Below are 15491 nucleotides of genomic sequence, written 5' to 3'. Positions count from 1 at the left end.
GCCCTTCACTGTGCTCATAGGAAAAGGAAATGATTGTACACCTTAAGTAAGAAACCTAACAGCAGATTGAATAATAATAGGTTGTGTGAATTTTAAAGAAGCCATTATTTCACATACACAAGAGGCTAGCAGAGGAAAAAAAAAAAAAGGTTAGCTGAAACCTTAAATGTTTGAGGAGGCATTAAAATACCAGGAAATAGCTTGCATTACATTCAGAAGAATAAGCAAACATATAACACAGGCAAGGCATTTTGTTCCAAAGATTAGTCATCATGCTCTGCATCACTTTGCTTGCCAAATGGCAATGCAGTACAGAAGCTACAGACACGTTACACAAAGTCTGTATTAAGAGCTGTCTGCAAATCAGTGCTCTGCTGTACAAACCAGTGCAATTAATACACAAACCCACAGGACACTGAAACCAGGGCAACTTACTCAGTAACGAGTCCAAACACTAATTAAGTAATGGGTGAGTCAAGTATAGAAGAGGGGAGGAAGAGAACCAAGTTCTGACTAGTCACACTCCCCAGAGAATACCTTTTTTGTAATCTTAATCTTAGCATTATCATGATAAGGTTTTCCACACACTAACATCTTTAGTCAGGATATTGGCATGCAGTGTTCTTTGATTAACACTGGTGTTAGAGCCATCCAAGTCAGCAAACTCTTAACCTTCAACATTACAAGAACTGGAGCACTTAAGAATTCAGACGCATGAGAATATTAGACTAGTAAAATCAGTACACTGCGAGGCATTTCTGTAAAATAAATGATGAGAAAATTCAGCAGTTTTACATATAAAATGATTCCTTTATTTTTATAGAGTCCCTTTCTTTATATGAAGTACCTCTTTATATAACTTGAATCAAATATTAAAAATAGAGCTGCGGTTGAGAGGCATTTCTAGAATTTGCCTGGTCCAAACCCCCTGTTCAAAGCCGGGTCACCTACAGCAGGTTGTCCATGACTGTGTCCAGTGAAGTTTTGACTTATCTCTAAGGATGAAGACTCCACAACTTTCCTAGGCAAGCTGTGTGAATATTTAACCATCCTCCCAGAAAAAATATTGTTCATGACCTGAGCACTCTCCAAAACAACTCTAACAGCAGAAGGATGCTTATGAGTGCTTTCAGTTTCTTTACTCTTTACACATTTATTAAACTACCTGTGAACCGAGTTTTCTGTAGAGTTCTGAAAACAAAGCAGCATCTGCTTCCCTTCTTTGTCGCACAACTATTAAAAAAAAAAAAGTAGATTAAAAATTTGAAAGAAGTGTAACAGTCATGTCTTAACATATACTTGAGGTAAATTATAAAATGCAACCAAGAAAGCTTCATGATGCTGGACTGTTTCATTGTATTTACTTAAACACTGTTTTCATCTTATCTGCATTCCAGCCCTGAGAATTCTTGCAATGCAAGCGATTCAATACAAGTACCTGCTTTGCTTAATTCAATCAAAATATACATCCTGGTAAAGTCTAGTCTGCCATTCAGTAGATTTAGGGACCTAAGGGACTGAAGACACAACTGAAAGTAGATAATCATTAAAGAATGTTATAAAAACTACATGCAATTGCTCCAAAACTAGAGTGTAATTGTTCCTATTTTAGACAATAAAATCAAGGAAAAATGTAGTAATGCCATTTGCGGCAAGTCAGGTAGAATTCCAGGATCACACAACTCTCATGTATTACAAAAGTAATAGTCTCAAATCAATGCCAGTTACAGAAGTACCTTCTCAGAGGAGACACATCTTCCAACTAAGATTTCTTAAAAAGCCATATTGCATCAGAAAGAGCCATGTTAAAAGAAAACCAAGACAATAAAGACATCTGAAGAAATTTCAGTGATAAGAAAAATAGCTATTAAATGCTAGAAATGTTAATTAGCATCAAATGTCACAGCTAAATACACTTTGCCAAGTAAGTCATCACTTGTGTGGTATCTCCAAAATAAATGTAAAGTTGGAAGGACATATATCCAGCTGAAGTTGGGGAGGAGGATGAGGGAGACAGTCCTCTTCAGAAAATTGGGAACAGGCCCAAAGAATACATGCTGTGCCGTCTACAAAATAGCCTTACTATGGCAGAAAGTATATATTGTAGATTTCAGTGTTTTGGAGTTGTAGCTAGAGGAATTCTAATGGGCTCATTTGTCTGTCAGCAAGTCACGGAAGCTCTGCATTAGCAAAAAATACACAAGGACCTTAAACCAGTTATAACCCCTGACGTCAGTTATCCTAATTCAATCTCTGAATATTCAAAGCTCAAATATGAAGTTTTAATTTCATTAGTACAATTCAAGTAATTGTTTCTGGACATCCTACTGTGCAGCAGAATCTGCTGAAAGCAGTATTTGGCTTTTCAAGAAGAATTCATCACATCTCCTTTGGATACACACAGAGCAACACGTGACTCAAGAGCAGCAGAGAGAACAGTGGAATGGAAATGCAACATCCTTTACAGTGTCATGGTCTGATTTTGTTTTTAAGAAGGTGGTTGCAGAAAACTTGTAGAGAAACTGAAGGCAAGTCAGGTAAGTCACCAACTCCATCAGTTCCCAGGATACTCGTTCAGCATGTTTCACAGAGGTGCTCATGAAGTTAATTGTGCCACCGTGCAATATTCCTGAAGCACACATCTCAAAAATATCCGTCTTTTACTCTTCTAAGAAGAGCTATGAATTCATAATTTCCAAGTACTATTAAGGTGAATGGAGTGCAGTATTCATTGCTCTCTGTCTTTACAGTGGCCAAGATACAAAGCAGCAAGGAAAGTTTCAGCTGAGTATTCAGAAAAATTTGAGCTGTGAATACAAATAGCCACTCAGTCATATTTACTAGGAAATTAATGGCATTTACATCATGAGATTTTCAGGAAGAAAGCATTAATAATAGATTAGATAACTATCTGTGAGGCAGAGATGTCCCTTTTTCAGAGAAATAACCTGATTAACTTCAAAAAGAATTTTGTGTTTCTAAGAAAGAAACATGATGCACTTACGTTCTTTCTTGATTTTCTCCGCTACAAGAAATTCATCACGCTCAACAGTGGGAGCAAAATTGCTTCCAATAACTCTCACTGCATACTGAAACTGCTGGGCTGCATCAGCTGAAAGAAAAAAAACCAAACTCTGTCAGTTAAGTAGAATGCTATTGTTCTATTAAAACTAATTTTAAAAAAAGTGAGACATGAGATTACATCGCTATGTCTGAAAGCAGCAAAAACAACCCCGGCTTAGATCTGATAACGTTGTGCTGCAATTCTTAGGCACACTTCTAACCAGAGGGCAGTAAAGTCCAGTTTATTACAGTACTAATGTGTTATTTCAAACACACTCACCTGTACACACTCCACAAATAAGTGCATCAAAATTTGTGCATAAGCCCTTCCTATTCTGAGCTGAAAGAGACAGGTCTACCCAGTTACTAGACAGCACTTGCACACTTAACTGGCTCTGCCCCTCCCCATTGACAGAAATGCTATGGGACCTAGCACACAGTCACACAGTTCAGCTCACACACCACAGCAATACATTCATGTTCACCACCTACCCGTGGATCTTCACTCAGATATCCACAACAGTGGTTTTACCAGTTTGCATCTTGGTTTGGTTTTGTTTAAAACAGTTTGAATGGCTTCACCATTTGGTTCAAAGCCAGCTCAGAGATATCAGCATCACACCCCAATGCATAATGTGCATACTAACACAGAGCTCACAAATCAGTGACCTCCTTCCACTGCTTCTTACTAATGCAATAATTATGTTTTTAATCTCGTTGTTGAACAGCACTGTCTTAGTGCAAGTATCTTGCTTTCTGGGAAAACTAACAGTCTAGTAACACCAAGACAGGGCCAGGTCAGTATTAATGCTTCTATAGCATAGTCATATTCCCATTTATCAACCTGAAAATCAAACAATAAGCCTACAGACATGTCAAGTGCCCTTATAAAAGGTCAGATAGATTTTTATTCCTTATCTAGAAATAACTGTAATAACACAAGGAAAAAAGTACACAAGAAAATATCCAAGTGTGCTTGCCACACTTGGATCTTTTTACTTGGGGAAAGAAACCCATCTAAGCAATGCTGGATATTGTCTGTTCTGTATATAACATTCTGTGTGCAAATGCATCACATCCTCGTGTGTTTTATTTAGTCAGTTGAGCAGTCAGCTCTCAGAGAAAACTGCCGAGTAATGCAGCAACGGTTCAGCCAAGGATCCTGGTCAGGACAAATATGTACAAAAGGAACAGAAAAATGAAATAAGGTAAAGGACTACTAGAAGAAGACTAGAATACTTTAAGCATTTAACATCTCTTAACTAATTAACTGATACTTGCAACTGGAAAAAAACAAACACCTTAGAGATACTAGGAGTCAAACATTGATTAAATGCATTAAAATCTTCAAAAGCTTATGGAAAGAGGTTTGAAATTTGAAAGTCACAATGTGCTAGATTGTGTTTGAATGCCTTACAAAATAAAATGGACATTCAAGAAGAATGTATTGTACTATAAATGTCATGCACTGGTCCAACTCCACCAGAATATAACTGTAGAACAACAAGCATTAACCAATTCACACAAAGAAATACCTCACACAATCAGGAAAACAGTCTGCTCAGACAAAAACAGTAACATTTAACAGTATTTGACAAGACTGGCAGGCAGAAAGAACAAGAGTATTGTTCTATTCTCAGAGAAGAAAATGCCACTATTACTGTAAGGTCACAAATGTCTATGACAAATGCCTCCTCTACTGCAAGACTAAGCAACATTTCAAATGCAATAAGGTTTTAAAAATACAAATATAAACATTTAATACTCCAGCTACCTATGAACTACGTTTGAAGAGTTAAGTATGAGGAGGCATTTCTGTGTAATTCTTAAGTTTAATGCATGTCATAACAGAACTCAAGATTTTAAAAAGTATTCTGCATGGCCATTTAAAATCAAACATTGGCACTAAGTTATCCCAAACAGCATATGTTCCATTAATTCCTCAACTGTGTACTTGGCAGCATATAGGAAAGGGACAAGCTTTTCCTGTAATGGGGAAGTTTTAAGGAAAATCTATTACCACCTGTAACAACCTTCTATTTCAACACCAACCACAGCAAGACTAGTTAAAGCACTAAAGCTTAGTCTAGCCTTTTCCATACTGCCCTAACAAGGCATCTGAGAAAGATCCCTTGTTGAAAGACTACAATTCCATCCAACAAATCCCACTTTTTAAACCTGTTGCACTACTGAAAACATGGAAAATTATCTGTTCTTTAGACATTGTTGATTTGCACCAGCAATTCAACAGCTCTGTAGAAAGACTGGTTTTCTATTTTATTTAATTCAGATTTTCATGTTTTATTCATATCAAGTCTAGTTTCCTTTTTACAAACAAAATTCCCTGCTGTGGGTGTTTCTTCAGCAGATTATTTCTCATAAATTCGTAAAATAACTTCAGTACCTAAAGTGATTAAACACAACTAAATACAGATATGTGTCAGTACAATAAAAATTCACACAGCTTACAACTAACAGGCACATGTAATTGCTTCCTCCTGAAAGAATCATCATTATGACAGCAGATATACTTAAAATATACAGCCATCTATCTATTTGAACATCCTTCATCAGAAAATGATTACAGCATGACTCTGTTACATAACAGCAAGCTCAATACATCTGATGCAGCTGTCTGAAGGTTAAAGGCGTAAAACAACATTGATCATGACTTGATTTCCAGAGGTCCGATCAGAGCAGAGAACACAGACAGAGACAACCACTTCTCCTCAGACTAGATCCCTTAAGGAATACACACACAATTAATGACACTGAGAAGCAGCCACACAGCTGAACAGAGAACTGTCACTTGTGACTCACAAGAAAAAATATGAAAATTTAAAAACTGTCTCCTTTGAACAAAGCAACCCATCAATCATTCAAAGATCTATACTCCACACGGCCATTCAAACATTCCTACACACAATGCAGTATTAGAATGGAACTACTTCAAAAGCCAGGTAACAGCACTTTAAAGCTGAAGAAAATACAGGCATAGCACGTGGTAAAAAATACATAGAAGCAATGCTCTGGTTGTAAAGAAAGCAAGAAGAAATAGGACTAAATATAAAATTTAAAGGAAAAGTTCAAGAGACAAAGATAATTAGCCAATTATTACTTGCACGAAAGCAGTATTTCAGAGAACATGCTGAAATTCAGCCAACTTTTGCTATAAAGAAGCTTCTAGAATTACCTATAATTTTAGGGAAGTAAATTGAAATTCAGTTTATATTCTAACATATTCCTTTATATAAAGTTGGTTATTGGTTAAATTAAAATTAAGCTTCCAAAAGCGGGCAGGGGGAAGTCTTGAAAAACCTAAGTAGTAATTGAAACTGTTTCTCCAAATCATTGTGAGAAAATTGTTTCCTGAAAAGAAGACATTTAGTTATTTAAATAGGCCTATAAACAAATTCTAAACTACAGGACCCCTCTAATTAAAGTTTAGCTAAATCTATTTATTTTCTTCTTGAAAGACTTCAAAGATTAGCAAACTCTCCAGTCAGCTGTCCATCATCCCAGACAAGCACTTTCCTTAAACACAAATACAAAACTATTGTGAAACAATTACACTCTAAACTGCATTCAGTGCTGTAGGAAAGGTACTGACCGGGGAAAAATTATTGCTGCAAACTACTTCAGATACAGATGCTGCCAAAAACACACATTGAAGAAAAAAACCCCAAACAACAAACTTCTTTCCTATAACAGTATTTGTTGCAAAATTAAGCCAGAAAGAAAAGCTGAAAACTTTTCACCTTCTCACATATACCATGAGTACATATGATGTTTGCCAAGACAGCAATGCTGCTACATTTCCTCTGTTTTACTCATATTAGATGTTCTACATTACTGTGAAATATTACCTGGAGAAATATGCCATGTTAATGCATTTGCCCTAGCGATAAACTAGAAAACTAATCTGAAAAGCCATTAGCACAACGATTTTGTTCTTAATGAGAATCTACATGCATTTTTTTGTGAGCAAAACTGCTTGTTCCTGTAGAAAACAGGGTTTGAAATGTGCAATTCTAGGCCCAGCCTGGTTATGACATGCAAAGTGCTGCACTGGGTTGAAGCAATCCCAGACAAAACTGCTGACAGGCAGAACCCATTGAGAGCAGCCCTGCAGAGAAGGACTTGGGAGTTCTCAAGGATGAAAAGCTGGACATGAAGCAGTAACACATGCTTGCAGCCCAGAAGGCCTGATACACATCATGACATCAAAAAAAAAAGGTGGCCAGGAGATCAAGGGAGATGATTCCCTCCTTTACTGAAATCCCACCTGCAGTGCTGCATTCAGCTTGGAGGTGCCCAGCACAAAAAGACTTGGACCTGTTAAGAGCAGGTCCACTGGAGGCCAAAAAGATGGTCAAAGGGCTGGAGCACCTGTCCTGTGAAGCCAGGCTGAGAGAGCTGGGGCTGTTCAGCCTGGAGAAGAGAAAGCTCTGTGCAGAGACCTTATTGTGGCCTTCCAGTACTTAAAGGGGGTTAAAAAAAAGAGGGACAGCAACTTTTTGCATAGGCAGATAGTAACAGGACAAGGAGGAGAAACAATTTAAAAATAAAAAAGGAGACATTTAGACACCATGCTAGGCAGAAATTCTTTACAGTGAGGATGGTGAGACACTACAGCAGATTGCAAAGACAAGTTGTCTCATCCTGGAAATTTTCAAGGCCATGTCGGATGGGTTTTGAGCAACCTGGTATAGTAGAAGGTGTCCCATCCCATGGCAGCAGGGTTGGAACTAGATGACCTTTAGGATGCCTTCCAAATGAAGCCTTAGATTTTTTTCAGTAATACTTCATAGAGTCATCGATTCTATGAAGTATTACTGAAAAAATTAATTTTACATCAGTCTTTTGATTTAGTCAACTAGTTTAAACTTCTCTTCTGTTGATGAATGTTTTTAGTTGAAGCATTTTGAATTTATTGTTAATTAATTGTTTTTCTAGTCTCCAGACTCCTTTCCCACAAAGAAAAATAAATCAACATATGCACAAAATAAAGCCCAAGCCACACACACTCCTATATCTTTCCTTACTTAGAAGTTGCCCATAAACTTTGATGCACAGCACAGGAAACATAATTATTTAATTATGTTTATATGGCTGGCTCTTGTTGCATTGCTAGTAAACAGATTTGAGTATTGTCACACTGGACTATCAACAACTCTGCCATAATCTTTTCAGAACTTTCCCTCACTGTGAATTTTTGTCTGTTTTGTCAACTCCCATGTGCTCTTTTATCAGCATAGGTAAAATCCCTCCATAACACCCTGTAAATGAACTCAATGCTTTTTCCCAGACAAGAACTTTTAACATCTATTCCAATAATTCGAAGTTTAAAATGCCAAAATCAAACAGCGTAACAAAACTGCCACTGACTCTGGAGATGAAAGTGAGGCCACAGTATGGACTTCAGGTAGCAAACTGCTCCCCAAAGACTGAAATACTACTTCACTTTCTAGAGCATGCACACCTCCTAGAGTAGTTCGGCACACAAAAATCTTCTTAGCTTTCAAACTCAAATAGATTTAGCTTGAATATTTACAGCAATAACATTTGTTTCCATTGGAGGCACTAAGAGTTCTTAGAGTTTTAAGATTACCAGGAGGTTTGTGAAAGACAGCTAAGAACAAGAAGTTCTTTGGCAGAAGGACTAAAATCATTGTCCAAAGAGAGGCATGCAACTCTGTATAACTGCTGGAGCCTGCAAACACAGGGAAGGAAAAGAAAATTATAGAAACTACTGCACAGGTAAGCAAGCTCCCTGCAAGATCAGGTGTAAGTATAAAAGTGAGTGGACAGCCTGGAAAAGCACAGAAAATAATATAAAGCCAGTGCAGTAATTCTTAGTCATTCATAGTAAGACACTATGAGAACACGTGAAGAGAGAGGTCAGCAGCAGCTCCAACTGCAGGGGCAGAGACCCCAACTAATCACAGTGGCTGACTGCAGACACACAGCACCACACAAAGCTTTACAACCCCCGGGAGGTCTGGCTAGAGTGCAGCAACAAAAAGCTTTCAACACTAGTTTTAGGGAAAGAAAAGTTTAGGTAGATAATTAAAAGAAACAAACAACTAAACAGTTCTTCCACATAACTCAGCAGACCCTGTAAGGGATTTCTCAGAGGCAGAACTCTTTTGCAAAAAAGTAAATCCCAGTAACTAGGCCTATGCAGCTGACTAGTTCTGGAAATAAAGCAAGCCCTCCACTTAGGGGATGATCCCAAAAGGGGGAAGAGAGAGAAGATGGCTTCACCACTGAGAGCCTGAAGTCAGAGTCCATCAAACTACAAATTCACTTCAACATAAATCTTTAACTAGCAGAGAAGGTGGAAGCCTTCTAAGGCCATCACAGGCAGAAGCAAAAAAATCCCTTGATGAGGGTTTATGGAAGACTTCAGGCACAATGTAGACTTGGAAGAGAGTAAGCCCTCCTAAGCATTAAGTGAACAATTACCACACAAGCATTATATAAACAGAACCCTTCATCTCCTCCTCCAGCTGTAGCTCCCTCACAAACATAACACACAAGTGCTGAGAAGGAACAAAGGGATAACAAAAATTCTCAAATAAAAATTCAGCGAATTTTCACTTAAGGCAGGAACAACCATTAAATCATCAAACGTCAATTCCTTCACTTTTTACCAATTAAATTTCACTCAACTTCATCAGCACCTTGTACTTCACATTCACAGTAGGTTAACTACACAAATGGTTTAAGATGGATGTTTTCAGCTTCTTGTTTTGAATTTTTAGTAGAGATTTCTCTACTAACAATTTAAAAAGATCTCTTAAGTTAAAGGATTTAAAGATCTCTTAAGTGTCTAAGGTTTCTGCCCCTAAACTTTGTAGGAGTACTTGAACATCATAAATTACTTTCCGAAGACTAAACTGATAACACTTGGAAAGTTTGCTTCAAAAAAGAGGATGTGTATATACAAAGCAGCCTAACTTGACCATACACAAGGAGCAGAGAAGCTGCCCACAGACCACTAACCACACACTAATACCTTACTTCAAACTAATCCTGTGCTGAAAGGAACAAGAATTACAAGCCTGAAAAACAGCAAGATGCTAAATAGCTTATCTGGTGGGTTCCTTACTGCCTTCAAATACATGCATCTTCCTCAACACAGAGGATGCTAGTGCTAACAAAATTACCTCATTGTCTTTTATGTATTCCTTGGACATAGATATCAAGGGGGTGGGGGGAAAAACCACTACACACGTTTCATGACTGAGACTTTCACAGAATTTTTGATTTATCAGTCTCTATGGATTTGAAGTCTATAGCTGAGCTAACACATGCACTACAGTTGACTGCTTCAAGGGAAATCCTGTCTCAGAAGGCTGAGGTTTCAGTGCTAGCATCCCTCCTAACAAAGGAATAAAGAGCAGGGTAAGAACAGGCTTCCCATCTGTCACATGCATAAAAACATGGGTGATAAATGTGGCAGACAACCCAGGTTTTTTTTAGCTGTCACTTCAAAGAAGTCCTCAGATAATCCTCAAGTGGGCAGACGAGCAGACTACAGGTTGCACGCAGAAACTTACTGTGATTTTGGCCAAAATTTCACTTGCATTAGTCAAACATAGAAAGGATTATAGTCACATTATTAGAATCCCAACACACATAAACAGGTTCAACTTTTAAAAAAATAAAAATACCCAGCTCTCTTGCATGTTTTTGCACCTACTGCTTGTAAAAACAATTATTATTCCAGTTAGGAGATACAGAGAGGTATCAAGACTATGACTTCAAAAAAAAGCTAGATCCTAAGTTACTAGAAGTGAGCCATCTCACCTCAATACTCATACTTCAGTTGATACTCAGAGGTTTCCATTTCTGTTCTCATGCTCTGCTTAACTTTTCAAAGTATCACAGACCTAGATAACACTAGGAAACAAGCTTAGATTGAGTTTAGGTTAGACTCCAAATCTAAAAAAAGAGTCATGAAGAAAACAGGACTAGACATTATAGAAATAATGTCCTTGAAAAGGCATCCACTAAAGCAATATAATCCATTTGCCATTTTTTTTTTTTTAAATAGAACTAGTAACTTGAACAATAATTTGAGATTTTTGGTAGCAAATGTTTGAAATACTCTTAAACAAGAACATATACCAATTGTACCAGAAAAAAAGTTTCCTAAGAAGGTTAAAGCAAGTAAGAGCTTTAAAAAAAGAGCTAGAAGACCACTTTGGAATTGTAGTCTGATGTGAAGTACCCTTTAAAATACAGTTAAAAACTTGCTAAAAGAAACATGTGGTTACAGAAGAACACAAGAAGCATTAAACAGTTTAGAAACTACTGCTGACTTGGTGGAGATAGGAGAAGAGTAGAATTTTGCCATATCTTGATAAAATCCTACAACTGGAATTCCTGATAGGAAATACTAGAGATTCTGGAAAAAAAAACACTGCCTTGCAGAAGACTTAAAAATGCAATGGAAAAGGAATAGATTTTGAAAAACAAAACACAGCAATCAACAGTTGTTGATCATAGAATTATTCAGGTTGAAAAAGACCCTTAATATCTTAGAGTTACTTGGAGTGTTTTCTGTGAAGGAGTTCCTACTCAACAGTTCAGTGAAGACAAAGATTCCAATTTCTTACCAACTTTACCAAGGTTCTCAGATGAATCACAGAATCACAAAATGGTTTGGGCTGGATGGAACCTTCAAAGACCATCTAATCCACTTCCCCTGACATGGGCAGGGACATCTTTCACTTGATCAGGTTGCTCAAAGCCCCATTCAATCTGGTCTTGAACACTTCCAGGGATGGGATTCACAACTCCTCTGGGCAACCTGTTCCAGTGCTTCACAATCCTAACTGTAAAAACTTTCTTCTCTGTGTCCAATCTAAACATACCCTATAACTGTTTAAAGCTTTTCCCAGACAAGAACTTTTAACATCTTTTCTTCTGTCACTTTAGGCCTTGGTAAAAACGTCTTTCTTATAAACCCTCTCGAAGCACCAAAAGGCCACAGTGAGATCTCTGAGCAGAGCCTTCTCCCGGCTCAACAACCCCAACTCTCAGACCTGCTTTGGAGGAGAGGTGCTCCATTCCTCTCACTTGCTCTAACACATCCACATCCCTTCAGAACTGGGGGCCCCAGAGCTGAATACAGTACTGCAGATGGGGTCTCACAAAAGCAGAGCAGCGAGGGCACTCAGCACTGCTCTCTACCTGCTGTCCACACTTCTTTTTAAGGAGATCAGAATATGCTGACCTTCCAGGATGTACATTACTGCCTTCTGTCCAATTTTTCCATCCACTTCCCACATCCTTCCCTGCAGGACTGCCCTCAATCCACTCATCCTCCACTCTCTACAGATATTGGGGATTGCTCCGACCCAGGGGCAGAACCTTGAGGTTCACACAGGTGCGTTACTCAAGCCTGTCATGGTCTCGCTGCATGGCACTCCCTTCCCTCAGCACATCACCTGCGCTGCTCAGCTTGGTGTCATCTGCAAACCTTCCAAAGGCACTCTCTGGTTTGGGATTGACAATGATCAATATCTTTATTAATAACTCTATGTTATTAATAAAGATATTGATCATTGTCAATCCCAAAACAGACCTCTGAGGAACACCTCTTCCTACTGATCTTCATTTTGACATTGAAACAGTGACTACAACTCTTTGGACGAGGCCATGCTGCCAGTTTCAGTTTCTCATTCACCAAACAGTTCATCCATTAAACCCATAGCTCTCCAACTGAGAAACAAAGATGGGGTGTGATAGCATGAAATCCTGTCTGCAACAGATGGAAACAAAGTCTGAGAAACAGACAACATATATACCTGCACCTTGTTACACACTTTCTAGATTTCTAAAATAGCAATAATCCACATGTAGGCCATTTTTTACTTATTTTTTTCTAGTAATTTTTTACAACAGGTAATGCTCAAAGTCTTAGTTACTATCCTGGAAATACCTAAAGGGATTTGTCAGAAAAAAGGGGCATGGAGAGAGAAAAGAATAAGGGACTTGACAGCCATTACAAGTAAAGGAGAAAGTCATCTCTCATACAAGAAAAAAAAGGCATTACAAGCTTCTGCATGAGTTTCTCTAGTGAGCCATGCTGATAAACAGAGCAACTTAAAAAGGATACTCAGCAGATGCACGCCTTCCTTTCCACCCCTCCGACAGCTTACTAAAAACAGTCCTCGCCTCGACTGCAAGGGAGAAACTTACGCAAACAGACAAGAGATTCATTCCCCTGCTGGAGCCTCACAGCAGCATCAAGACACCGAGGACCTGTAGCGGACCTGGCGCACATCAATGGCTCCACTCGAGCAGGCACCGGCGGGAGGCGGAGGTTTCTCAGCCCGTACAAGGAGCCCCCTTTCGCCCAAACACCCCGGCAGCGGTGCCCCACTCCCCGAAGAGGAGAGCGCCTTCACGAGCCGGCCAAAGGCTCCGGAGGAGAGCACGGAGCCGTCTCCAGCCGCCTCCCGCCGCACGGCTCCGGCTCGCAGGGCCGCTGCCGTGCCCGGCCGGCCCCTCAGCATTGGCCGGGCTGTCGCCCCCGGGCCGGGAGGCCGCCGACTCTCCCTGCCGAGGGGCCCGGCACCTCTGCAGCCCTGCCGGGGCAGCCCCCGCGGGCTCCGAGCGCTGCCGGCGGGGGAATGGCAGGAGGACGCCGTTACCTTCGCTCTTGCCCAGGATGCGGCAGCAGAGGCTCTGCAGCAGAACGTTGGGCGATTTTTGGTCCGGAGTCGCCATCGCGGCGCGGGGGCCGGGAGCGGACGGCAGAGCCGGATCACGGCGGGGTGGCGGAGAGAAGGAAGGGGGCGAGGACACGCCGCCCGGTCAGCAGCGCAGGGAGCCGGCGGCACCTCCCGCTCCCGCCTACGGCGCCATTTTCACGGGACCCGCCGAAAACCGCAGCCGCGACCGCGCGCCCATAATGCCCCGCGCGGCGGTTCCGGGGCAGGCGCCGCCCCGCGTGGGCAGGGCCGGGCGGGAGCGCCCCTGGTCCCCGGGCGGCACCGGCGCCTGCACCTGCACCTGCACCTGCACCTGCACCTGCACCTGCACCTGCACCTGCACCGGCACCTCCGTGCTTGGGAACGCCTCTCACCCAGCCTCAGAGCCTCCGAAATCATGCTCCATTAACGCACGCGTTCACTGCAGCACAGACCTTCTACCGAGTGGAGGAGGTGGGGCCTTCTTAGGCCTTCGCGGGCAGGAGCGAAAAGGTCCTTGATGGAGTGCTGACAGAGGGCTTCAGGCGTGGGGCTGCAGAATGTCGGCAGGGATGCAGAGTAATCCTCTCGCCGAAATAGGTTCTTTCACCCGGTGTGCTAGAGGCCAATACACACACAGAGTCGAGGTAATTGATTTATTTACAGTTCTCGGCTGAAAGGCGTGCTGGGTGGCAGATTCACAAAGCCAGCATCCCAACTATCAAAACTTTTTACTATTTATACGTTTTAGTAAACAAAGGAATTAGTGTTTATTTGCTACAAGTTACATAGTTCTCTTCTTAATTAGTATTCTATCTTCTGTTAATGGTTCAATTGCTTCTCATCCTTATTAGTCCACATTCTCAGTCTTTCTTCTTTTGAGTCAGTGGCCGTGGGTCGGCTCACCATTTTGTCCCGCCAGAATTCCCTTTTACTCAGTCAGAGCTGATTTCAGCACAGTTGCTGAGTTGGCTTTGTTATTTACTTCTTGGAAGTTCTGCTAGATGTCCTTGTGGCCCTAAATTCTGCATTCTTTGTGTCCACCATCGGTGGTATATCCTTCATCCCAAGTTTTGTTAACTTCCCCCTGGTCTGAGGTCATTGTAACATATCGAGCCCTAAACCTTAAAAAAGCAATTCTTCCAACAACTAATTTGTCTTTCTAACACCTGGACATCACTTACAGCTTTTTAGTTGCTCTGTGTTTCACAGATTAAATCTCCTTTTCTTGTTGTTGTTTAGGCTTGAAAGTATACAAAGATCAAACATCAGAGAACACACTTTCTTCAGAAATATTTACATATTCCACATTTTGCAACAATCCCACATTAGCTGTAAGTGCTGTGTACAGACATCCTCACAAGTGCTGAAAAGGAGCAGAGCCAAGGAGAGCAAAAATTCTGAAGTACCAACTGAGGGAATGTACAAACTGAGGCAGGAACAACCATTAGATTGTTGAAACTTGGTTCATTTTTGTTATTTACCCAATAAGTTTTGCCCAATTACATCACAACCTTATATTTTACTTTCAAAGCAGGGTAACTACACAAATGGTTTAAGGTGAAGATTTTCACCTTTCTTATTAGGAGTTTTTACTAGAAATTTCTCGACTAAATTTGAAGATCTCACAGGTATGTAAGGTTTTTGCCCCCAAACTCCATAGAAGTAATTGTACATGGTGAATTACTTATGGGCAGGTCAGGATCACTTACTCCTCCC

At 40.4% G+C, this 15491-nt stretch overlaps 1 protein-coding gene across 1 annotated transcript in view; it reads right to left on the bottom strand.

Moving 5' to 3' along the window:
• TUBGCP3 (tubulin gamma complex associated protein 3) overlaps nucleotides 1-14000 on the bottom strand; it is a 47942-nt gene extending 33942 nt beyond the window's left edge. Inside the window, exons 1-3 of the mRNA XM_009085467.4 lie at nucleotides 13734-14000; nucleotides 3005-3112; nucleotides 1166-1233 (exon numbers count right to left, since the gene is read on the bottom strand). Of these exons, the coding sequence (XP_009083715.1) occupies nucleotides 1166-1233; nucleotides 3005-3112; nucleotides 13734-13809 (252 nt within the window). The 5' untranslated portion in view covers nucleotides 13810-14000. The remainder of the gene's footprint in view (nucleotides 1-1165; nucleotides 1234-3004; nucleotides 3113-13733) is intronic.
• Between the last annotated feature and the right edge of the window lie 1491 nt (nucleotides 14001-15491).

This window comes from Serinus canaria, chromosome 1 (genome assembly GCF_022539315.1).
Source record: "Serinus canaria isolate serCan28SL12 chromosome 1, serCan2020, whole genome shotgun sequence".
Taxonomy (NCBI): Eukaryota; Metazoa; Chordata; class Aves; order Passeriformes; family Fringillidae; genus Serinus; species Serinus canaria.
Note: the sequence above shows the minus strand (reverse complement) of the source record. Positions and strands in the feature narration are given on the sequence as shown.